Here is a 26,597-nt window from a genome sequence, read left to right on the forward strand (position 1 = left end):
AGCTGGCTCCAGGCCTGGCACAAGGGAGGGACTCGGACCTTGGGACTTGGCTCAGGACCAGTCACCCGGCAGGCCTCCCCAGCTCCTCCCTGTGCCCAGCATGGGTGGGGCCCTGGAGACATGGAGTTAAAGGACACCTGGCCACTGCTCTCAGGGCCTCCGGCTCTCAAGGGAGCATGAAGAACACGGTGATGAAACTCTAAAGGGCACGAAAGTAAGTGCAGGCGGACGCGGTGCTCAAGGTCTTCTGGACATCGAGAGGCGACCCACCTGAACCGTCACCCCAACTATCAGTCCCTCTCCTATGCCAGCCCTGTGCTAGGCAAGCCAATGAGTTACCCCACATAAGCCTCCCAACAAGTCACTAATAAGAAAGAAATCACTGACCCCATTTCAAAGAGGAAAAAAACAAGGTATCCAAAACAGATGTCTGGGAAACAAATGCTGGGATTCCACCCAGGGCAGCTCCACCAGCCGGGAGAGCTCGGCCAGAGTGGAGTTTCTCAGGCAGCCGAGGTCCTCATCCTCCTATCTCCCCCTCCTCCAGAACCTATGGGGAAAACGCCTCTGCTGCAGCTCCAGCTTCCCCAGGAGCCTTGGGGACAGCTGTCCTTGGGGAGAAGTGGCCACTGTGCAGTAATAGGCTGAGCAGGTCTGGGTGAAAGGCGGCGCTGAGAGGGCTGGCGACTGGCCCTGAGGGCCCCCACTCTGGTGACCAGTCCCCTGGCCCCTGCTGCCTGCGCCAAAGGACATGGAACCCCACCGCCTCCAAGGCGCCCCAACGATCCCTGGCCCCACTCCCCAGGATCAGTCCCGGCCTTCAGTGGCCGGTCCTCAGGAAGCCTCCGCCACGTGTACCAGGGCTGGCTGGGGACGAGACGGCTGGGGAGAAGACGAGCGCGTGCTGGCTGGGTCCGGGAGATCCCAAAGCGGGTAGCGGATGGGCTTGGAACCGTTCTGGGCAGGGACAGTCAAGGGTGGGCGGCAGGCTGCGACCCCTATCCCAGCTCGGCCAAGGGTCGTGGGCTGGGGGTCTGCAAAGCCTGGGCTCCCAAGAGGTTCCAGGAGATAAGCGGCTCCAAGTCCTCTTGAGCCGGGAAAGGTGGAGCCCACAAGGGCGCAGGAAGGGGCTCCCAGGCTCGGAGGGAATGAGCTCGAATGAGGGGCAGGCTCCCCGGCCGCTCCCGCCCGCCCGGCCTGACTCTCCGGATCCCCCAGCCCCGGCGCCGACGGGGTGGGGGCGTGGTCCGGGGGTTCCGGCGGGACCCCCGGCGCGCGCGGCGCGGCGCGGCGCAGCCCTCACCTGCGATGTGCTGGCGCCGGGCGTCGTCCAGGTGCGTGGACAGCACGTCGCCCATGGCCGGGAGGAGTCGCGGCCCGATCCGCCGCCGCCGCCACTGCTGCCCGCGCTGCTCAGGCGGACGCCTTTGGCGCCATGGAGCCCCGCCCGCCCTGCTCCTGCCGCTCCCGCCGCTCCCGCCGCCCCGGCTGCGGCTTCCGCTTCGGCTCCGCTCCCACTGGGACCCAGTCCCTCCCGCCGGCAGCCTCGGCCCCTTCTCTGCCCTCGGCGCTGCACCCCTGCGCCCCGCCAGGCCCCGCCCGCGGCCCTACACCCCTCCGCCCGCCGCGCCCCTCCCCGCCCCTGCCCCGCCCCGCCCCGCAGGCCGGCCCCGCCCTCTCCGCGGCTTCGGGAGGGCGGGGCACAGGGGCCGGGGACAACCGGGACCGCCCGGCAGACAAAGAGAAGGTCCCAGAAAGGGAGACTGCGGAGAACGCGCCCGCCCTAGACCTAAACGAAAACAGAGACGGGGCTGGTGGGAGCATCTGAAAAACTGGGGGAGCTCTAGGGGGCTCCAGCCTGAGTGTCACCTCCTCCCCTCCCAACCCTGCCAGCTCGGGAAGAGAATCACGAGGAGGATGTAGAGCACTGGCAGGGGACGCCTGGGCCCACGAGCCGGATTTCGGGGTTCGGCTCCCTCCTCCTGTTCCCTGAACCGTGTCCCCTGCCCCCCCTAGTCCCGCCCGCCACTGCCCGCGCTCAGGAAGTTCCAGGCCTTGATTCGACCTGCCCCAGAAGGTGTGCCGGCGGGTCTTGCACAATAGCTATGGGAAGGGAGTGGAGAGGGCCCCAGTGCCAGGCGGGCTTTCCTCGGGACCAGCATATGGGCATTTCACTCGGGAGGCGGCTTGTGGGACAAAGCAAATCAGAAAAGGAAAAAGCAATAGTACTTTACAGTTAGCAAAAGACTGCCGGAATCCAAACCCAGAGACTGGCATGCACCAGCCCATGGAGCTGGGCGTGGGTGGGTCCCCAGTGCCAGGGGAATGTGTCTCAGTCTCAGGACCTCCCAAGCTGGTAGGGGAGACAGTCAGGTTAACAAGTGGGATCCCCAGATCCCAATCCTTCCGTGGCTGCTGGTGCTCAGGTCTGCTGATCGGCATTGGGACAAGGCCATCCACTTTCTGCTTGTTTACCCCTGGTAACTACTCACCACTTCTCCACGCATTTCACCCTGTTATTGGACAGCTCTTAGTGTGTAACTGTGACATACGGCAGAAAGTGATGATGATAACAGTTAAATTGCTGAGCACCTGTACCTCAGGCCTATGCATACCACAGGAGGTAGGTTTGAAATGGATTAAAGTGATGGATTAAAGGGGTTCATTCATGCATTCAGTCACTTAACAGTCATTCAGCAACAGGTGGTCAACACCTGGGTGCCAGGCCCTCTCCTAGATACTGGGGGTGGAAAGAGGAGGAAGTCCAAGCTGCCCTCCCCTCTGTGACCCTGGACAATTGGCATTACCTCTTTGAACTTCAGCTATCTCATCCGTCAAAAGAGAATGACTCTTTTTGAGGGAGGATTAAATGAGATAACAAAATGCCCAGCATAGTGCCTGGCACAAGGTCCGTCACCTCTCAATAAACAGAAACTGTCATTCTATTACTCGTAGTCCCTGCCCTCTAGAGCTTAGAGAAGCTTGAGGAAGGAGCAGAACATTCTGTTTTAAGGAAAATTACAGAGGGAGTAGGACCGGAACTGGAAGTTGAAAAACAAGACTTTTGACAGCAGATACTGAGAAACAGCATTCCAGGGAGTGGGGACAGCACAGGCAGACCCAGCCTTTGAAGGGCAGGATGCATTCATGCGGCAAAAAGTCATCATCAGGTGGAGTTGAAATCAGGCTGGTAGGGATCACTAATTTCCTTTCATACAGGTTGGAACTGAGGCCCAGAGAGGGAAGTGACTTGCTAAGGGCACACAGTGAGGCAGAGGGAGAACCTGCCCAAAGGCACCAGTGTCAGATTCTCTGAACAACCAGAAGCAAGTGATGCTGATAACCACATTTCATTTTTCCCACAGCCCAAACTGCAGGGTCTGCTCCGCCCAGGGAGGAGCTAGCCAGAGCTAGTTGGCACCTGGACACTGGAGGGGAATCTCCTAGGCCAGGCTGGAGGCCTAGGCCAGGCTGGGTAGAGATGGGGCCACAGTAGCCTTTCCCCAGCCTTCAGGGCACACCCAAGCCTGTGAGCCTGGAACCCCTACAGCCTCCCTACCATGCAAAGCCCTGACCCAGGGACCCAAAATTGGGAGGCAACTTGAGCATCCAGGTCTCCTGTTGCTTTGGAGACCTTCTGTCATATGTCACCTAATCCATTAAGCATACATGGCCTCATATGTGAGAGGCACAGGAGATGAGAGTGGAAAGGCGGCCAGGCGCAGTGGCATGCACCTGTAACCCCAGCTATTCAGGAGGCTGAGGCAGGAGAATCGCTTAAACCTGGGAAACAGAAGTTGCAGTGAGCCGAGATCGCACCACTGCACTCCAGCCTGGGCGACAGAGCAAGACCCCATCTCAAAAAAAAAAGTCAATGTATTGACTGAGGTAGTGGTAGGAGTACATATTTATCTAAATTTATCAAACTGTATGGATGCATCAAACAGACACATTTTACTATATCAAAATTACACTTCAACAAAGTTTATTTTATTTCTATTTTTGAGACAGAGTCTCTCTCTCTTGTCCAGGCTGGAATGCAGTGGTGCAAACATGGACTCAGTTCAGCCTTGACCTCCTGGGCTCAGGGCTTCCTCCTATATTAGCCTCGGGCTACCCCACTCAGCTAATTTTAAAATGCTTTTCATAGAGGTGGGATCTCACTATGCTGCCCAGTCCGGTCTCCAACTCCTGTGCTCAATGGATTCTCCTTTTTAAGCCTCCCAAAGTGCTAGGATTATAGGCATGAGCCACCATTTATTTTAAAAAGTGAAAAATAAATATGCAACCACCTACTATGTGTTGGGTACTATTGTAGGTATTGGGATATATTAGTGGGAGGACAGTCAAGGTCCCTGTCTTCATAAAGATTATAATCTTATGCTGGGGGGAAAATACAACAAATGAATAAAATGACTTCAGAGAGTAATAAATATTAAGATGGGATAGGGTGGCAAGTGGTGTTGGGGTGGGATGTCACCTAGGAAAGTGGACTAGGAAGGAGGAAGAGATGACGCCTTGGGACCTGATTGGCAAGAAGGAGCGTGCTTGAAGAAGGTTCAGGAAAAGCTGCCATTTATCATATGGACCACATACCACAAGAGGGCTTTCCTGCCTCCTACCATCCTCACAGCTTCTTAGGTAGGAATGATCATGCCCATTTTATAGTTGAATAAATTGTTGCGAGGAGTTTTTAAAAATGATATTCAGGCTGGTCACAGTGGCTCAAACCTATAATGCCAGCACTTTAGGAAGCTGAGGTAGGAGGACCACTTGAGTCCAGGAGTTTGAGACCAGCCTGGATAACAGAGTGAGACCCTGTCTTTAAATAATTTTTTTTTTTTTTTTTTTAGACAGTGTCTTAATTCTGTCACAAGGTGCCAGGCTGGAGTGCAGTGGTGTGATCTCGGCTCACTGCAACCTCCCCGGATCAAGCAATTCTCCTGCCTCAGCCTCCCGAGTAGCTGGGACTACAGGAGCGAGCCACCATGCCCAGCTAATTTTCTTTTTTTTGGTATTTTTTAGTAGAGACAGGGTTTCACCATGTTGGCCAGGATGGTCTCAATTTCTTGACCTCGTGATCAGCCTGCCTCAGCCTCCCAAGGTGCTGAGATTATAGGCGTGAGCCGCCGCACCTGGCCTTTAAAGAATTTTTTTTAAAAAATTAGCTGGGCAGTAGAAATACACAAAACAATTTTAAATTGTAAATGAGGGGAAAAAATAGCTGGGCATAGTGGTGCATGCTTGTAGTCTCAGCTACTAGGAGGCCAACTCAGGAAGACTTTGAGCCCAGGAGTTTAAGACTGCAGTGAGCTATGATCTCGCCACCGCACTCCAGCCTGGATGACAAAGTGAGACCTTGTCTCTCTCCTCTCTCTGCCCCTCTCTCTCTCTTTCTACATATATATATATATACACACACATACACACACACACATATGTACATATGTATATATATTTCATCGTATGCATACAACAGTCCTTATTCAAACACTGAAATAGGTAGGCACAGAGAAGGCGTGACAGGTAAAGGTGTGAGTATGAGAAAAAAAAGTAAGGTGAGTCCTTGTGCGGCCCAAGCCAGAGGGCTGATCTAGGACTTTCTGCAGGGAAGGAGGGGTGGGCCCTGGCATGGACTGGTGGGAGCCCAGATGGGGAGGCAACTTGATCATCCAGAACAGACTTTTTTTTTCACCCTGGAAAGAGTGTAAAGCTCTTTAAGCATTCTCAACTCTCTACTATATGTTAATACATCAGTTCTTGTTATAAAAAAAAAAAATGTTACAGTCTTTGGGTAGGGAAGGAATGAAGTTATTTGCTCTTTTTTTTTTTTAAGGAAAGAAAAATAAATATAGTCATCAGAACTATGAAGAATTCCAGGAAGTCTGACATCAGAGAATTTCTCAACTCTAAAATGCTGGAAACCCCTGCTCTTACGCTGGAGGCCATTTTGATGTCCACATGTTAGTTTTGAGTAAATATTTTAGTGGCCATTTGTGGATTTTATTTTTATTCTTATGTTTTATTTTGAGGCAGGGTCATGTTCTGGTCATTGCCCAGGTTGAAGTGCAGTGGCATGATCTCTGCCATCTCTGCTCACTGCTCTGCTCTCTGCTCCACCTCCTGGGTTCAAGCAATCCTTCTGCCTCAGTCTCCCAAGTAGCTGGGATTACAGGCACCCGCCACTATGCTCAGCTCATTTTTGTATTTTTAGTACAGATGGGGTTTCTCCATGTTGGCCAGGCTGGCCTCAAACTCCTAAATTTAAGTGGTGTGCCTGCCTCGGCCTCCCAAAGTGCTGGGAGTACAGGTATGAGCCACTGCACCCAGCCTTGCCATTTGTGGTTTTTAAAATGTATATCCTCTACCTGCTTTTCTGTGGGAATGTCTATCTTTTTCTTATTTATCTGTAAGAGCTCTTTCTATAGCAAGAATTTCCGAACTCTGCAAGGAAGGGGGATATCTGTTCTTTTTCTTTACTTCCTTTCTTTTTTTTCTTTTTTTTTTAAGATGGAGTCTTGCTTTGTCACCCAGGCTGGAGTGCAGTGGTGCAATCTTGACTCACCGAAACTTCCACCTTCCTGGTTCAAGCAATTCCCCTGCCTCAGCCTGCTGAGTAGCTGGGATTACAGGTGTGCGCCACCATGCCTGTCTAATTTTTTATATTTTTTTAGTAGAGATGGGGTTTCACCATGCTGTCCAGGCTTGTCTCGAAATCTGTTTAAATAGATCCTCAAGAGGTCAGGAGATTGAGACCATCCTGGCTAACATGGTGAAACCCCTTCTCTACTAAAAATACAAAAAATTAGCTGGGCATGGTGGTGCATGCCTGTAATCCCAGCTACTCAGGAGGCTGAGGCCAGAGAGTCACTTGAACCTGGAAGGCGGTGGAGGTTGTGGTGAGCCAAGATCACACCACTGCACTCCAGCCTGGTAACAGAATAAGACTCCGTCTAAAAAGAAATAAAAATAAAAATGGGCCAGGCGCGGTGGCTCACGCCTGTAATCCCAGCACTTTGGGAGGCTGAGGTGGGTGGATCACGAGGTCAAGAGATTGAGACCATCCTGGTCAACATGGTGAAACCCCGTCTCTACTAAAAATAAAAAAAATCAGCTGGGCATGGTGGCGCATGCCTGTAATCCCAGCTACTCAGGAAGCTGAGGCAGGAGAATTGCCTGAACCCAGGAGGCAGAGGTTGCGGTGAGCTGAGATCGCGCCATTGCACTCCAGCCTGGGTAACAAGAGCGAAACTCTGTCTCAATAAATAAATAAATAAATAAATAAAAATAAGGCCCGGTGTGGTGGCTCATGCCTGTAATCCAAGCACTTTGGAGGCCAAGGCTGGCAGATCACCTGAGATTGGGAGTTCAAGACCAGCCTGATCAACATGGTGAAACCCCGTCTTTAAAAAAGTAAAAATACAAAAATACAAAATAAAATAAATAAAAATAAAAATCCTGACCTCAGGCAATCCACCCACCTCAGTCTCCCAAAGTCCTGGGACTACAAACATGAGCCTCCGTGCCCAGCCTATCCATACTTTTTCTAGGACTCTGGACGCAGTCTCTATTCACCAGGGCTTCCACCCCCTTTTCTTGGCTCAGGCCCCAGAGCCTGGTGGAAAATGCCAGGGCTGTGGACAAAGGGTAGCAATGGTCTACATCTGGAGCAGAGAGGAAAGGTTCTCCCTGCCCAACTGCTGGGCCTGACCCTCTTGAACAGAGAATGCCACCTACAGCTCCTGACTCATCAGCCCTTTGTCGGGAAGTGGCTTCTGCCCACTGCCTCCCTGCAAAGCTGCCCCGCCCCACCCCACCACACCACACCCTCAAGCATATTTGGAAGCAGCGACCCAAGCACTAAGAATAATAATATTTGGCTTTGAAAGGGAGGGTTCAGATGGTCAGAGCGAGAGCTTGGACCAAGACCCAGAAAAAGAAGGGGATTTGCCCAAGAGCGTTCAGCAGGAGGCTAGCCCAAGACCCCTTCCTAGTCCTGTAGGAAAAAGGAGGGTCCTTTCTCTCCTCAGGAGTCCCTCTCTTTCCCAGTTGGCACAGAGTCTCAGCTCTGCTCTCTCCACAAACCTGTCAAACCTGAAATAGACCAGGAGAAGAAAAAAACAAACACCTCCAGTAAACAGCAAGGAGTGTGAATCAGGATTTTGTTTTTAAGGAATATCATGTATCCACCTCTGTTTACCCAGTTGGCATGGCCCTTTGTGCAGAAGGGACCCTGGCACCCAGCCCCGACCTCCCCTCTTTATTAACTGTTGGGTGGCAGAAAGGTCTGCAGCTCATAGCCTGTTCCGTCTGTCATCTAAACTCCCTCTCACTCCTTCTGAGCCAAGCTGTCGCCTTTCCCCAACTCCACTGCCACCCTAAGTCCAGGGCACTGGCCTCCCCGCCTCCAGTCCCCCATGAATTCCTTACTGGGAGCCAGAGGAATTGTTGTAAAGCACATATATGACCTTGCTATTCCCCCACTTCAAATCTTCTATGGCTTCCACTGTCCTAGAGAGAGAGTCAGACCTCAGACATGGCATTAGGGGCCCCTGCCAGCCCCTCCTCCCCTCTTCTCCTCCCTTCTCTAGCCACACTGAGATTTCATATCCTCAAATTGACCCTGCTCCATCCCACCTCAGGGCTTATGAAATATAGATTTTTGTGTGTGTGAGATGAGTCTCGTTCTGTCACCCAGTTATGCGACTATGGCTCACTGCAAACTCTGCCTTCCGGGTTCAAGCAATTCTCTGCCTCAACCTCCTGAGTAGCTGGGATTACTGGTGCCCGCCAACATGCCTGGCTAATTTTTGTATTTTTAGTAGAGATGGGGTTTCACCACGTTGGCCAGGTTGGTCTTGAACTCCTGACCTTGTGATCTACCCACCTCAGACTCCCAAAGTGCTGGGATTACAGGATTGGGCCACTGCACTGGCCCTCTTTTTTTTTTTTGAGACAGAGTCTTGCTCTATTGCCCAGGCTGGAGTCCAGTGGCACAATCTCAGCTCACTGCAACCTCTGCCTTCTGGGTACAAGCGATTCTTTTGTCTTAGCCTCCTGAGTAGCTGGGACTACAGACACACAACTTTGCACCTGGCTAATTTTTGTATTTTTAGTAAAGAAGGGGTTTCACCATATTGGCTAGGCTGGCCTCAAACTCCTGACTTCATGATCTACCCACCTCAGCCTCCCAAAGTTCTGGGATTATAGGCATGAGTCACCACACCCGGCCTCTATTTTTTTTTTCCAAGATGGAGTCTTGCTCTGTCACCCAGGCTGGAGTGCAGTGGTGCGATCCTGGCTCACTGCAACCTCTGCCTCCAGGGTTCAAGACACTCTCCTGCCTCAGCCTCCCAAGTAGCTGGGATTACAGGCATGCACCACCATGCCCAGCTAATTTTGTATTTTCAGTAGAGACGGGGTTTCTCCATATTGGTCAGGCTGGTCTCAAACTCCCGACCTCAGGTGGTCCGCCCACCTTGGCCTCCCAAAGTGCTGGGATTACAGGCATGAGCCACCGTGTCCGGTCTTTTTTTTCTTTTTCAGGGATAGGGCTTCTTGCTCTGTCACCCAAGCAGAGGAAGTAGGTTGATCATGGCTCACTGCAACCTCAAATTCGTGGACTCAAACAATCTCCCAACTCAGCCTCCTGAGTAGCTGGGACTACAGGCATGCACCACCACACCTTGCTAATTTAAAAAAAAAAAAAAAAAGGTTGTAGAAATGGGGGTCTCACTGTGTTGCCCAGGCTAGTGTCAAATGCCTGGCCTCAAGTGATTCTCCTATCTCAGCCTCCAGAATTGCTGTGATTACAGGCGTGAGCCACAGCACCCAGCTTGCTATACTCATTTCTTTTTTTGTTGATGTTGTTTTATTTTTGAGAAGGAGTCTTGTTCTGTTGCCCAGGCTGGAATACAGTGGCACAATCTCAGCTTGCTGCAACCTCCACCTCCCGGGTTCAAGTGATTCTCCTGTCTCAGCCTCCTGAGTAACTGAGATTACAGGCACCTGCCACCATGCCTGCCTAATCTTTGTATTTTTAGTAGAGATGGGGTTTCATCATGTTGGCCAGACTGGTCTCAAACTCCTGACCTCAAGTGATCTGCTCTGGGATTACAGGCGAGAACCACCACACCCGGCCAATGCTATACTCATTTCTGGGTTTCACTTAGCACTGCCATGTGAATATTTTTCCATGCCAAATTTACATACTAATTTTTAGTGGCTGCATTCTATTCCATTGTATGGCCCCATTAAGTGGTTCTCCTATGACTGGACACTTATTTTTGTAATTATTTTCTAAGGATAAATGTCAAGAAGTGAGATTGCTGGGCTAAACCTCCTTTTGAGGCTTTTGATGCATGGTGACAAATTGCCCTTCTGAAGTGATGGTAGCAGCCTGAAATTTTCCCGGCTCTTGTCACGTGCTGCCTGTCATATATCCCTCGGCAAAAACTCATTGACAGGCTGGGCACTGTGGCTCACGCCTGTAATATCAGGTCTTTGAGAGGCCGAGGTGGGTGGATACTTGAGGTCAGGGGTTTGAGACCAGCCTGGCCAACATGGTGAAACCCTGTCTCTACTAAAATCCAAAAATAAGCCTGTAATCCCAGATACACCTGACTCCTGGCATATCCTGGAGAGCTGTTTGCCGCTGAGCCAGTGCCAGTCACTCCCAGTTCCTCCAAGGCCAGCCTGGTGGGGTTTCGGGCCCCACCACCTCCCTCCCACCTCTTCCACCCTAGACTCTGTTTCCTGCTGGGCTGCAGCTGCCCCTCACCAGCTGGTGACTCAGAACCTGGCCAGGATGGCACTGTCGATTGGGCCCTCACAGCTCACTGAGCCCTCTGTGACTCAGCTTGTGGTGAGGCTGTGCCAGCCCTCCCGGGTGGGGCAACTCCACCCCAGCCCCGTCCTCCTTCCTCTCCCGCTTAGGTCTCGCTGATTTCTGTCCTCCCGGCCTTCTCAGTAGAATGAGGATAATCCTGAATTCAGAACTTATTTCTTGAGTACCAAGAGGGCTAAGGGGCTGAGAGCTGGCTCCTTCACTCTTGAGAGCACAGTTCCCTGGGCGGGACCAGAGAGAAGAAAGATGGGAGGGAGGCAGGGCAAAGGATGCCATGGGAAGAACCCAGAGCTGGGTGGCAGGTGGGCAAGGACCCCTGTGTGTGAAAGACTGGTCAAGGACCTGGCAGCAGGGAGCTTACAAGGATGGACTTCCCACCCCACATGGCACCTCCTGAGAATTAGAAGAGTCAGTGAAAACAGGCTGGGACTATCTTGTGCCAGGGCCTCAGCTGGCTTGGCAAGGGCAATGTGGGCTGGATTCAGCGCCCATCACCCACCCCACCCAACACACATGTGCAGGGAGTCCCGAGTGAGGAGGCAGGGATGGTGCCGCCCCTTAGGGGGTGTTTGGAAATGTGTCTACGGAGGTGTTTTCACTGCCCTTAACTATGTCTGGTGTCTGTGTGTGTGGGTGTGGGGCACGGGGAGGGTTATTGGCATTTAGTGTCTGAAATCCGGGGATGTTAGGTATCCTTTCAAGGTGGCTGGTCCAGCCAAGCGATGAAATACTTACTCCCTCTACTCCCAAACAGGCCTGAGATCTCTGCTGTCCAGTTACATCATGGAGAGGATCATAACAACTGTGACCTTGTGAAATTCTTCCCAGTGTTCTAAGTGTTTTTTGTTTGTTTGTTTTGAGATGCAGCCCTGGCTGGAGTGCAATGGTGCGATCTCAACTCACTGTAACCTCCACTTCCCTGGTGCAAGCGATTCTCCTGTCTCAGCCTCCCGAGTAGCTGGGACTACAGGCACATGCCACTACGCCAGGCTAATTTTTGTATTTTTAGTAGAGACGGGGTTTCACCATTTTGGTCAGGATAGTCTCAAACTCCTGGCCTCAAGTGATCTGCCCGCCCCAGCCTCCCAAAGTGCTGGGATTACAGGCATGAGCCACCTCGCCCAGCTGAGCCTGGTTTTCTACCTATGCTGCCTACTTTCTCCAAGGTTGTCCTGCTCTGGAAATCTTCAAGGGAGTGCCTTTTACCTTAAAGGAATTCCCCTTCTTCCCTCTCAGGTATTTTTGCCTAACTCTGAAGAGTTTTGAAGATGCAAAGCCCTTCCTCTCTGCCCATCCAGGGAAGCTTCTGCTGCCCTGGGGGTGAGTGGGCAGTGCTAGGTGGAAGCTCCTCAACTTCATTACAGCTGTGAGGCCTTGGATTGGCTCTCACCACTCTGGGCATCCGTTTTGTAAAATGAAGCCAATAATTTCCACTTTCCTGGTTGTTTTAAGTTGGCAATCAGAGCATCCACGGATGGCACCTGACACACTCATCAAATGGTAGCTGCCGTCTCTCGTGATGATTTTCAGCATCTAGCATGAAAGATGGGAAGGGTTAGGCCAGGCAAGGTGGCTCATGCCTGTAATCCCAGCACTTTGGGAGGCTGAGGTGGGCAGATCATGTGAGGTCAGGAGTTTGAGACCAGCCTGACCAACATCGTAAAGCCCTGTCTCTACTAAAAATACAAAATTGGCCAGGTGTGGTAGCACATGCCTGTAATCCCAGCTACTTGGGAAGCTGAGGCAAGAGAATTGGTTGAACTTGGGAGGCAGAGGTTGCGGTCAGCCATGATTGAGCCATTGCACTCCGAGAAACTCCATCTCAAAAAAATGAAAAAGAGATAATAAGTGTGGTTGTTTTAAGCCATGAAGTTGATGGTAATATGTTTGCAGCATGGAATGTGAATACAATAGTTGACTTGCTCCAGCTACTCCTCCCAAAGATAGGTTGCTCTATTATTTCTTTCTTGATGATTACAAAAGATCTTATCACTTCCTAGGAAATATGAAAAAAAGGAAAAACAGAAATTCATATCATAACCAATTAGTTTGCCACAAATAGAAGTAATGCTGTTAGTAGACTTCCTTGAAAGTGGAAAAAGCATTTAATAAGAGAAGTGTATTAAGAAGCTCTGAAATAACTAAGTTATAAGGAAGTTGAGGATAAATGCAGGAAGTCAGTTATCTGAGAAATTAAAAAGACTTGGAAAGTTAGAAGACTTTAATAATTTTTTGGGAAAATCAATATATATTCTATGTGAGGGAAATTATAAGCTCAACTAAACGCACTAACATAGTCCGTGATAGTTCTCAGTGACTAGGGCTTATTTTTTTCTTTTTAAGCAAATTATCTTAATAGTCTATTCAGACCATAATGTTCATTTCATGGGCATTCACTAAGCATAATTGACTACCAACTACATTTGAAATCTGTTGAATTTGACATTAGTTTCCCTGGAGCCAGTGTTTTGTATTCTTTTATTTACTTAGCCTTTCCTTAAATCCTGTTTACATTCTCCTTTCCTTGCCACCAAATTCAGTTCTGATATGGTGGTCTGGTATCAGGAATCCAGTTTGTAAGTCAGGGCTTTATATTCGCAGGACAATTTGCACTTTTAAGCCTTCTCTCCTTCATTCATTCATTCATTCATTCATCTGATGAATTCTTTTGTTGAATATTATCTAGATATCAATATGTTAGATGCTGAGAACTTCTAACAGTGAGCAAAACAGATTTTGTTTCTGTTCACCATCTGTGAGAAATAGGAACATTAACAAACTAATATCAGAAATTACAGCCTCCAACCAGCATGGGTTGGTGTATTTTGAGGTTAGCCTCCTCTGTATCATTGATACTATAAAATCTTTCGGCCCAGAGAGACCTACTCTTGCCCCGAATAGACCTACTTCTGGAAACATATGCACATACTGTAATGACTCCATGATTAGTGGATTGCTGAAAAGAGCATATCTTTTAAAATAATAGGACCATTGCATATACTCTCTGAGTACTTCTGGCAATGAAAGCATGCTCTATCTGTGGCAGAGAGGAGGCACTGGGCAGCAGAAAATGGGAGCTAGCTTCATAGCTTCTTGCTCACTGTAGTGGAGGAAAATTCGGTGATGGAAGAGAGACTAAGCAGCCATGCCTTCATCATCAACATGAGCTTAGTGCCCCTGAATAAACACCCACACAGATAAGAACTGTTTTTGAGGTAGGCTAGGTTGCTCATTGCTAATGACGTCTGAACTCAGTTCTGAAAAGATTAAGCTGACAATGGCCTGGAGTTTAGGGTCAAGGTGGTGACAAAAAGAAAAGAGACAAATGAAGCCAGTGTATATAGTTTATCTATTGAGCCTAATATACGGAAGAGAATTATTGATGGGATGAGGGGTTAACATGTCCCATACGTCCCTTCATATTTTTTGTTCTTCTAAAAATTATTTCCACTGTCATTCTCAGCCTCTCACAAATGCCTGTATTTTTTTGTTTCTATGTGTTTTTGACTTTTTTATTCCTTACTTCAACATTTAATAGCTCACTTGTATACCTTTGGGATAACCTATTAATAAACTGAAATTAGTGGGTAATTGAAAAGGTAACCTACTGCACTGAGGATTCTTTGGTGTGTAATAAATGTGGAAAATGCTGATGATAAATCTAGATATTTTTCTGATAGTGTTTTTAAAATAATGTGTAAGAAATAAAAGTAAAATCCATTACCTCATTTTTAAAAAAAAGATGGGAAGAGTCTACGTCGATTCTTTCTTTTTGGGGGGGGATCGTAATTGCCAAAATTGATCTTGAACTCCTGGGCTCAAGCAGCAATCTGCCTGCCTCAGCCTCCCAAAGTGTGTGTGATTACAGGTGTGTGCCCCCAAGCCAGGCCTGCATTGGATTCTCATTCTGATGACACAAGGTGGGCAGAGCCATGACAGAGGTTTGAGCCAGCAGGGAGGGGGTGGCACAATGATGATGGCTTCCTGGAGGAGGAAGTGTTTATACTGGGCCATTGGAGACAGAATAAATTCACTGGGAGAGTAGATGCGTGTGCCAGGTGCACCAGCCGGGCTGCCAAGCGCTGATTTGTATAAATTCTCTGGGGGGTTCTCTGAGTGTGGAAGAAGGATCTCATTGGGCCTGGGCAAGGCAAGAAGTGCCAGCCTGGGAAACAGGGTCAAGAGTACAAGTACAGTTTCTTCCTTTCTTTTTCTTTTACTTGTTGAAGCCTAATTTTCATCTATCAAATACACCAGTCGCAATGAGTTTTTAAAATGTTTTGGCAGCTTTATGGAAATTTAATTGGCAGACAACCTGCACGAATTCAAAATGTACAATTTGGCCAGGCTGGGTAGCTCACACCTATAATCCCAACATTTTAGGAGGCTGAGGCAGGTGGATCACCTGAGACTGGGAGCTTGAGACAAGCCCGCCCAGGCTCCCAATTGAGAAATCCCATCTTTGCTGAAAATACAAAAATTAGCCAGGCATGATGGCATGTACCTTAATCCCAGCTACTTGGGAGGCTGAGACAGGAGAATCGCTTGAACCTGGGAGGCAGAGGTTGCAGTGAGCGGAGATCATGCCATTCCACTCCAGCATGGGCAACAAGAGTGAAACTCTGTCTCAGAAAAAAATAAATGTACAATTTGATGATTTGGGGCCAATGTGTCCACCCATAGAACCATCACCATGGCCAAGATAATGAATATACAAATCATCCCCAAAGTTTCCTCTCACCCCATGTAATTCCTCCCTCCCTCTCTTATGCACCACACATCCTCAGGCAACCACTGTTCTGATTTCCATCACTATAGATTAGCTGCTATTTTCTAGAATTTTTTTTTTTTTTTTGAGATGGAGTCTCACTCTGTCCCCCACGCTGGAATGCAGTGGCACAATCTTGGCTCACTGCAACCTCTGCCACCTGGGTTCAAGCAATTCTCCTACCTCAGTCTCGTGAGTAGCTGGGATTACAGGCACGTGCCACCACACCTGGCTAATTTTTACATTTTTAGTAGAGATGGGGTTTCACCATGTTGGTCAGGCTGGTATCAAACTCCTGACCTCGTGATCCACCCACCTTGGCCTCCCAAAGTGCTGGGATTACAGGTGTGAGCCACCATGTCCGGCCTTAGAATTTTATAGAAATTGAATCATACATTATCACTCTCTTTTGTCTACCTTTAAAAAAAACTCATCATTATAGTCGGGTGCAGTGGCTCATACCTGTAATCCTAACACTTTGGGAGGACAAGGCTCTGGATCACTTGAGGTCAAGGGGTTCAAGACCAGCCTGGCCAACATGGAAAACCCCATCTCTACTAAAAATACAAAAATTAGCCAGGCATGGTGACGTGCACCTGTAGTCCCAGCTACTCCAGAGGCAGGAGAATTGCTTGAATCCAGGAAGTGGAGGTTGCAGTGAGCTGAGATAGCACCACTGCACTCCATCCTGGGTGACAGAGCAAGATGCCATCTCAAAGACAACAAACAAACAAACAAAAAACAGAAAAAACAGGCTGGGTGTGATGGCTCACGCCTGTAATCCCAGCACTTTGAGAGGCCAAGGCGGGCGGATCACAAGGTCAAGAGATGGAGACCATCCTGGCCAACATGGTGAAACCCTGTCTCTACTAAAAAATACAAAAATTAGCTGGGCGTGGTGGCATGCGCCTGTAGTTCCAGCTACCTGGGAGGCTGAGGCAGGAGAATCGCTTAAACCCGGGAGGTGGAGGTTGCAGTGAGCCAGGATCATGCCACTGCACTCCAGCCTGGCTTCTGGTGACAGAGCAAGACTCTGTCTCCAAAAAAAAAAAAAAACCACAGGAAAAAAATATGAAACACTTGTGAACATTTGTGCATAGCGTAATGAGGTTTTAATCTGTGTATACAGGTGTATAACCATCACCCCAGTCAAGACATGAAACATTTCCAGGACCCAGAAAGCTCTCCTGTTTCAGGCCATGTTGTTTCAACTATTTTAACTTTTATCACAATAAGTCAATTTCATTTCATTTATATTAAGTTATAAAACTTCCTATATGTGTAATTTTTTTTTTCTGAGACAGGGTCTTGCTCTGTCACCCAGGCTGGAATGCAGTGGCACAATCATGGCTTACTGCAGTCTCAGCCTCCTAGGTTTGAGCGATTTTCCTACCTTAGTCCTCCTGGGTTCAAGCAATCCTCCCATCCTCCCAGCCTCCTGAGTAGCTGGGACTACAGTCATGCACCAGCATGCCCTGCTATTTAAAAAAATTTTTTGTGCAGACAGGGTCTCACTGTGTTGCCCAGTCTTGAACTCCTGGGCTCAAGCAATCCTCCTGCCTTGGCCTCCCAAAGTGCTAGGATTATAGGCAGAAGCCACCATGCCCAGCCAAGAACTTCATATAAATGGAATCAAACTCCTTGCATATGATTTCTTATGAAAAAATAAATAAAGAACAATGTAGGCCAGGCACAGTGGCTCACACCTATAATCCCAGCACTTTGGGATGCAAGGCAAGTGGATCACCTGAGGTCAGGAGTTCGAGACAAGCCTGACCAACATGGTGAAACCCTGTCTCTACTAAAAATACAAAAATTAGCCAGGCGTGGTGGTGCATGCCTGTAATCCCAGCTACTCTGGAGGCTGAGGCAGGAGAATGACTTGAACCTGGGAGGTGGAGGTTTCAGTGAGCTGAGATTGCCCCACTGCACTCCAGCCTGGGCAATAAAAACAAAACTCAGTTTCAAAAAAAAAAAAAAGAAAAGAAAAGAAAAATCCAATCTATTTTCTTGTGTCTAGCTTTTTTAACATCGCACTATGTGTCTGCAATTCAACCATGTTTTGTTTTGCATTTCCCTTGTGACTAATGACTAATGTTTAGAGCATTGTCTTCCTCTGTCACTGAGCCTGAAGTGCAATAGCACAATCTTGGCTCACTGCAACCTCCCCCTTCCAGGTTCAAGTGATTCTCCTGTCTCAGCCCCCTAGTAGCTGGGATTACAAGAACACGCCACCATGCCTGGCTAATTTTTGTATTTTTAGTAGAAAGGGGGTTTCGCCACGTTGACCAGGCTGATCTCGAACTCTGACCTCAGGTGATCTACCTGCCTCGGCCTCCCAAAGTGCTGAGATTACAGACCTGAGCCACCTCGCCTGGCCAGTAGTTTGTTTCTTTTTTCTTTTGAGACAGAGTCTTCCTCTGTCACCCAGGCTGGAGTGCAGTGGCACAATTTTGGCTCACTTCAACCTTCACCTCCTGGGTTCAAGCGATTCTCCTGCCTCAGCTTTCCAAGTACCTGGGATTATAGGCATGCGCCACCATGCCTGGTGAATTTTTGTATTTTTAATAGAGACAGGGTTTCATCATGTTGGTCAGGCTGGTCTCAAACTCCTGACCTCGTGATCTGCTCTCCTCGGCCTCCCAAAGTGCTGGGATTACAGGCATGAGCCACTGCACCTGGCAGTTTGTTTCTTTTATTGCTGCATAGTGTTTCAGTGTACACAACCACCAGAAGATGTTTATCTTTTCTCCTTCTGATGGACACTTGGGTTTCTTCCTGTTTTGGCTATTACAAGTAAAGATTCTATGAATATTTGTATACAAGTCTTTTTATGGACATATTTTCATTCTCCTGGGTAAATAGCTAGGAGTAGAATTTCTGGTTCATAGAGGAAGTGTCCTTATTAGTAGAAAATGTCAAACATTTTTTCAAAATGCTTCTACCATTTTACACCCTCGTAAACAATGTACGAGAGTTCCGGTTGCTCCACATTCTTGCCAACATTTGGTATTGTCAGACCTTTAATTTTAACCTTGCTGGTGATAAGCAAAGGTAGTTCATGTTTTTGTTTTGCATTTCCCTTGTGACTAATGACTAATGTTGTAGAGCATTGTTTTGTATACTTACTGTTATCTAAGCTTTCTGTTATTTATTATAAAAGTATAACATGCTGTGCATGCTTGTGATCCCAATGCTTTAGGAAGCTAAGGCAAGAGACCAATGTTTGACACAAGCCTAGGCAACAGAGCAAGACCCAGGCCTTTTTTTTTTTTTTTTTTGAGACAGAGTCTCACTGTGTGACCCAGGCTGGAGTGCAATGGCGCCATCTTGGCTCATTGCAACCTCCACCTCCCGGGTTCAAGTGATTCTCCTGCCTCTGCCTCCTGAGTAGTTGGGATTACAGGTGCCTACCACCATGCCTGGCTAATTTTTGTATTTTTAGTAGAGACGGGGTTTCACCATGTTGATCAGACTGTTCTCGAACTCCTGACTGCAGGTGATCTGCCCACCTTGGCCTCCCAAAGTGTTGGGATCACAGATGTGAGCCACCATGCCTGGCCAAGACCCTACCTCTACAAAAAAAAAAAAAAAAAAATTAGCCTGGTGTTGTGGCACCTGTAGCCCCAGCTACCCAGGAGGCTGAGGTGGGAGAACTGCTTGAGCCCAGGAGTTCAAGGCTGCTATGAGCTGTTTTCACGCCACTGCACTCCAGCCTGGGTGACAGTGAGATCCTATCTTAAAAAAAAAAAAAAAGGAAAACATGCTTAATGTAAGACATTAAGACATATATCTAATGACAGAATTCTATAAAGTACAACAGAAACATTTTTACCTTATTCCTCCAATTTCACTCCTTGGCATTAGCTAATAATAATTGAGTTACATAGCCTTCCATATATACATTTTTATTTTTCTATGTCTACACAAACAGATATAATTGCATACACACACACACACAACTTAAATTTGTGTAACCACACACACAAAATGAAAACCTCTTGTTTTTTATTTTATTTTTTTAAATTGAAATGCGATCTCATGCTGGGTGCAGTGGCTCACACCTGTAACGAATTCCAGCACTTTGGGAGGCCAAGGCAGGCAGATCACACGGTCAGGAGACTGAGACCATCCTGGCTAACACAATGAAACCCCATCTCTACTAAAAATACAAAAAAATTAGCCAGGTGTGGTGGCACGTGCCTGTAGTCCCAGCTACTAGGGAGGCTGAGGCAGAAGAATCACTTGAACCCGGGAGGCGGAGGTTGCAGTGAGCCAAAATGGTGCTACTGCACTCCAGCCTGGGTGACAGAGTGAGATTCTGTCTCAAAAAAAAAAAAGGAAAGAAATGAGGTCTCGCTTTGTTGCCCAGGCTGGTCTTAAACTCCTGTGCTTAAACAATCCTCCCACCACCTCAGCCTCCCGAAGTGCTGGGACTACAGCTGTGAGCCGCTGTGCCTGGGCCCCTCTTGTCTTTATTGAGCATATACTATAGGCAGATTTTTGAGCTAAGGGATTGACATGCATCTTATCACGGCAACTGCTTAATACCATAGTAACTGGATGAGGAGACTGGGGCTCAGAAAGGTTAAGACCGTGGCCAAGGTCACACAGCTCACAAGTGGCAATGTCCTCACTTGAACCCAGGTCTCTGACATCAAAACCACAAGTTGATGAACTGGGATGTTCTCCTCTTGCAGTGTTTTATTCACTCACTGTTTTTTTAGAGACAGAGTCTTGTTCTGTCCCCTGGGCTGGAGAGCAGCTGTGCAATCACAGCTCACTGTAACCGACAACTCCTGGACTCAAGCCATCCTCCTGCTTCCAGCCTTCTGAGTAGCTAGGACTACAGGTGCACACCACTGTGCCCACCTAATTTTACTTTTTTTTTTCATTTTTATTTATTTATTTATTTTTATAAAGATGGGTTTCATTATGTTGGCCAGGATGGTCTTGATCTCTTGACCTTGTGATCCACCTGCCTCTGCCTCCCAAAGTCCTGGAATTACAGGCATGAGCCACTGCGCCCAGTCTTTACTTTTTATTTCTGTAGAGACAAGATCTCACTATTTTACCCAGCCTAGTCTCGAACTCCTGGTTTCAAGTATCCCCATGCCTCAGGCTTCCAGAGTGCTGGGATTACAGGCATGAACCATAGCACCAGGCCTTTGCTCATTCTTTCATTCATTCAACAAATATTCTTTGAGCCTTCAGAGCCACAGATGAGTTGAGGAGACAGCCAGGTAGACTGACTACTAACATTTAGGAAAAGGGGGTATGATGGGAGAAGTAGGAGGGATAGCCCCAACCCAGGGCCTGAGTCAGGAAAGGGTCCTAAAGGAAGGGCCCCTGAGGGATGTGTAGGATACCCAGGGGAGGAGAGAGCGTCAGTGGAAGAATGTGTGTGTGTGTGTGTGTGTGTGTGTGTGTGTGTGTGTATACAGTGCCTTCTTAGGGAGCCCAGTCCCTCTCCAGGGTGCTGAGGTTGAGTGGAGGCAGTTGAGGGCTGGCAGCAAGACCCTAGGACCATCTTAAGGAGGCTGCCTCTGTCCTCAGGGAAACCCTGGAATGACTAGAGTGACAGTTTTCAGACTCCAGGGTTTTAGGATTTAATTTCTTTCCCTTCCCCTCCCACAAGATTGTGCTGCTAGGAGTACAGTGTCCTGGTGGCTCAGAGGCCACCGAGGCACCCTCAGATCCCCACACACTCCCTGGGCCTGCAGGTGGACCATTCGCTCAGCCCTGCTCCAGGATTAAGGCTGGCTCTTTGTTCATAAAGGACCCCATTGCCCCCTGGTGGTGGCTGGACACAGCTGTGGAAGGAATCCCAGACTCCCGCAAGGTGAAATGGGGATAGGTCCTGCTTCTTCCCTAGACCTCTCCATCTCTGTCACCAGCATCCCCACCCAGGTGTTCAGGGTGGGCTCACCCTCAAGCCCATTTCTTTTCTCTTCTTTCTTTTTTTTTTTGAGACGGAATCTTTCTGTCGCCCAGGCTGGAGTGCCGTGGCACTATTTCGGCTCACTGCAACCTCTGCCTCCCAGGTTCAGGCGATTGTGCTGCCTCAGCCTCCTGAGTAGCTGAAATTACAGGCATGTGCCACCACACCCGGCTAATTTTAGTACTTATAGTAGAGTTGGGGTTTGACCATGTTGCCCAGGCTGATCTCGAACTCCTGACCTCAAGTGATCCACCCGCCTCAGCCTCCCAAAGTGCTAGGATTACAGGTGTGAGCCACTGTGCCCCGCCTGTTCTCTCATTTCAAGAACTCCTGCAGGCTCCACGTTTGTTGTATCTCACCTTGGGGCTCCCCTGGCCTCTCAACTGCTCATCTGTGATCTGTCTGGATTGCCACTCTAGTTTCTGCACAGAAGAAAGGGGGTCAATCTTATTTAACATCATTATTTAAGTAAAAGTTATATACAGTAAAGTGCCCAAGTCTTAAGGTTACACCTTGATCCACTTTTATGTATGTAATCATCCATGTAGCACACACCCAGATCTGGACCATTTCCAGGCCTGGGAGCCCACCTTGTCACCACTCCCTCCAAAGTCAACCAGTATTTTTTTTTTTTTTTTCCTTCCTTCCTTCCTTCCTTCCTTCCTTCCTTCCTTCCTTCCTTCCTTCCTTCCTTCCTTCCTTCCCTTCTTCCTTCCTTCCTTCCCTCCCTCCCTCCCTCTTTCCTTCCTTCTCTCCCTCCTTTCTTTTCTTTCTTTCTTTTTCTTTTTTTTGAGATGGAGTTTCGCTCTTGTAACCCAGGCTGGAGTACAATGGTGCGATCTTGGCTCACTGCAACCTCTGCCTTCTGGGTTCAGGCAATTCTGCCTCAGCCTCCCGAATCTCTGGGATTACAGGCATGCGCCACCACACCCAGCTAATTTTTGTATTTTTAGTAGAGACAGGGTTTCACCATCTTGATCAGGCTGGTCTTGGAATTCTGACCTCAGATGATCATTCTTTCATTCATTTGCCTCAGCCTCAGCCTCAGCCTCCAAAAGTGCTGGGATTGCAGGTGTCAGCCACCACACCCTGCCTACATTTTGTATTTTTCATAGAGATGGGGTCTCACCATGTTGGCCAGGCTGGTCTCAAATTCCTGACCTCAGGTGATCCGCCCACTTCAACCTCCCAAAGTACTGGGATTATAGGTGTGAGCCACCATGCCCGGCCTAATTTTTAAATTATTATTTTTTTTAATATAAAGACGGGGTTTCACTATGTTGGTCAGGCTGGTCTTGAACTCCTGACTTCAGGTAATCCACCCACCTTGGCCTCCAAAGTGCTTGGATTACAGGTGTGAGCCAACACGCTCAGCCAATTTTTAAATTTTTAATAGAGATGGGGCTCTCACTATGTTGTCCAGGCTGGTGTCAAACTCCTAGGCTCAAGCGATTCTCTTACCTTGACCTCCAAAAGTGTTAGGATTACAGGTATGAACCACTGTGCCCTGCCCTTAATCTTATTTTATTAATTGATCCAAAAGCACCCTTTGTAGCATTCCAGAGTGCATGATCTAGTTAGTCGAAGATTAGGTATTACATTTAGTTCCGGTCTTGTAGGCTCCATCAATCAGGAATACTTCCACAGCCCTTCTTTGCTTTTATGAGTAAAGTAGTGGTTCTCGACTGGGGGCAAGTTTTCCCTCCAGGGGACATTTGATATGGCTGGAGACACTTTAGGTGTCACAACTGTGGTTGTATTACTGGCATCTAGTTAGTAGAGGCCAGGGATGCTGCTAGATACCCTATAGTGTACAGCACAGTCCCCTGGAAGACAAAGAGTATCTGGACCAAAATGTCAATAGCACTAAGGTTAAGAAACCCTAGACTAGAGTGATCTTTTACAAACGTTAATTATGGGGCCGGGTGCCGTGGCTCATGCCTGTAATCCCAGCACTTTGGGAGGCCGAGGCAGGAAGATCACCTGAGGTCAGGTATTGAGAAATGCTGAGTGTATGCTTGCTGAGAAATGCTGAGTGTATGATAAAGTATATTGTTTGCTGAGAACGATGGCAAGGCAAACCTGGCCGCCTGCTCCCCAACCAAGTGGAAAACTACTTGGGACATTCTAAAGTAGCAAAACAGTATATGTATATCATACACCAGTTAAAACAATTATTTAAGCACGGGATGCGTGACCCTGCCCCCTGGGGCTCCCTCATGGAGAATACTTTTTAGTTTGTCTGTGATCAGTGGTAAGCAGGCACCAGCTGCCTACCTAGTTTATTTTTGTTCTATGAGAAAACACAGGACACCTGTCAATAATAATCACCTGTTCAGAGGGACTAAATACTCGGGTCAGAGTCCACTCGAGGCCCTCAGCCCGGAATGCTGTCAGCCCCTGAGGCTCACAGCTCAGAAGGCTGCTGGACCCTGGATAGTCCCGCTTTGCTGTTCTAGCTGGTGTCTGCTTCTTAATGCCTTCATCGCCGCCTGGATGGGAATCTCTAGGGCTAAGCTGGTCTTGGTGGTTTGGAGTTCAAGCCCAGCCTGGCCAATATGGCGAAACCCCGTCTCTACTAAAAGTACAAAAATTAGCCAGGCATGTTGAAAAGCATTAAGTTTACCCTGCCCCCATGATTCCCTTGTGGAAGATACTTTTAGTTTGTAATTAGTGGTAAGCGGGTAACAGCTGCCTACCTGGCATATTCTGGAGTTACGTGTATATGTAGAACACCTGTGTATTAAGACTCACCTGTCAGAGTAAATAAACTCATGGATGAATCTCTGCTCAGGGCCATCAGTCTGGAGAGCTGTCAGCCCTGCAGGCTTTCAGGCTGTTGGTCCCCAGGATAGATCCACTCTGTTGTGCTATCTGGGTGTCTGCCTCTCAATACCTTCAGCCTGCCTGGGTGGGGGTCTCTCGACAGAGATGGTTCTCGGTACAGACTTAGGGGCAGGTGCCTGTAATCCCAGCTATTCAGGAGGCTGAGGCAGGAGAATTGCTTGAACCTGGGAAGCAGAGGTTGCAGTGAGCCGAGATGGCGCCACTGCACTTCAGCCTGGGTGACAAGAGCAAGACTGTCTTAAAAAGAAAAGAAAAGAAAAAACACGTTAATTGCATCCCATCGCCTTCCTGCTTGAATCCCCCAGTGGCTTCCCACTGCTTTCAGGATGAAATCCAAGCGCCTTGTCTAGGTCTACTAAGCCCTGTGTGACCTGGCCCTAGACCTCCTTGCCCCCCTCCCTCCTCTTTGTTCACTGTATTTCAGTCACATCAGTCTTCCGTTTGTTCCACAAACGTGCCCAGCTTGCACCTACCCCAGGGCCTTTGCACGCCCTATTCCCTCTCCCTGGAACACTCCTCTCAATAGCCACTTGGCAGATTCCTTTATATATATATATATATATTTTTTTTTTTTAATTACAAAGATGGGGTTTCACCCTGATGGCCAGGGTGGTGTTGTACTCCTGACCTCAGGTGATCCATCCACTTTGGCCTCCCAAAGTGCTAGGATTACAGGTGTGAGCCACTGTGCCCAGTGGCAGATTCCTTAATATTCATGTCATTTTAAATGTTCCTCTTTGGAGAGGCTTCCTGACCACCCACATATTCTCTCCCATTACCCCACACTTTGTTTTTTTTTTCCTTTCTTTTCTTTTTTTTTGAGACAGAGTCCAGCTCTGTCACCCAGGTTGGAGTACAGTGGCACAATCTTGGCTCACTGCAACCTCCACCTCCTGGGCTGAAGTGATCCTCCTGCCTCAGCCTCCTGAGTAGCTGGGATTAACAGGTGCACACCACCATGCCGGGCTAATTTTTTTTTTTTTTCTAAGTAGAGATGGGGTTTCACCATATTGGCCAGACTGGTCTCAAACTCCTGACCTCAAGTGATCCTCCCACCTTGGCCTTCCCAAAGTGCTAGGATTATAGGCATGAGCCCCTGTGCCCTGCCTGCTTTACTATCTGAAATGATCTTGTTTATTGCTGGTCCTCCTTTGCCAGAATGAATGCTTCATGGGAGATAAATCTTTAGCCATTTTATTCACGGCTATAACCCCAGCACCTAGAACAGGTCCTGGCACATAGTAGGCATGCAGAAATATTTATTGAATGAATGAATATGGCCTAATGATGACAAGAATGGGCTTTGAGTCAGGCAGACCTCAGTTAAATCACTGCTCTGCCACTTAGCAGCTGAGGGAGTCTGAATGACTTAACATCCCTGAGCTGTACTTCCTCATTTGTATATGAAGGTAAAAGTGGTGTCTATCACAGGGGTGTCTGTTGATCTGGTGAGCTAATGCTTATAGAACACTCTGTGCCAGGTACTAGCAAGTGCTCGATAACTTATTGTGTTTCAAACACGAATAAAGCAGCAGGTATATATGGGCACTGGACTGAAGCCCATCCAGGCTCTTTTCCTCCCATAATCCCAGAGGCAATCCTACCCTTGGCCATTTAAAAGCTCTTGTAACTCTTTATTGCATTTGCAGGTGTCTCCTTACTTAACAGCTGTCTAAGGGCAGATACACTCCCTGAATGTTTAACATCGCTGCTTGCCAGGAAGGAGGGAAGGAAGGAGGGAAGGAAGGAGGGAAGGAAGAAGAGAGGGGAGGGACAGACTGAGGGGGCAAAGGAAGGCAGGTGGGCTTGTGTTCTTGCCTGTAGTCTTATGGAAGGGGTGAGGTCCTCTGGTGAGATGGCAGTACTGGGATGGGGGATGAAGATTCCAAGTGTTGGTAAGCTGCAGAATGGGAAGTGAATGAAGTACTCAAAATTTAGGGTGCAAAATTTTAGGGGGTACCAAAAACCTCAGTAATCAAGAGAAATAATTGTTTAAAATTCAAAATTAATGCAAAAAGATGCCAGGATGGACAAAATGTCAAAATTTTAACCCAAACCAGGATTGGCCCCCGTGCTATGCTGAGCTGTATCGGAGCCTGCTGTGAAAAGCAAAATGATTTCATCACTTGAGTCCTGGCCCTTTGGCTCCTGCTGTTTCTCCTGTCAACCTGCAGGTGGCGCCTAATTCTGAGAAA

General features: G+C 48.3%; 1 protein-coding gene across 4 annotated transcripts in view; it reads right to left on the bottom strand.

Annotated features, from left to right (window-relative positions):
- The window catches only part of NIBAN2 (niban apoptosis regulator 2), a 106,208-nt gene that overhangs the window by 63,101 nt on the left and 16,510 nt on the right, over positions 1-26,597 (bottom strand). For 2 of the 4 annotated variants that reach the window (XM_035258164.3, XM_054243905.2), the window contains exon 1: positions 1,304-1,582. The exons of the other annotated variants lie outside the window; for them this stretch is intronic. In XM_035258164.3, coding sequence (XP_035114055.1) covers positions 1,304-1,358 — 55 coding nt within the window. In that variant the 5' untranslated portion in view covers positions 1,359-1,582. Of the gene's footprint in view, positions 1-1,303; positions 1,583-26,597 lie in introns of those variants that run through there. 4 annotated transcript variants of the gene reach the window in all.

This window comes from Callithrix jacchus, chromosome 1 (assembly GCF_049354715.1).
Source record: "Callithrix jacchus isolate 240 chromosome 1, calJac240_pri, whole genome shotgun sequence".
NCBI lineage: Eukaryota > Metazoa > Chordata > Mammalia > Primates > Cebidae > Callithrix > Callithrix jacchus.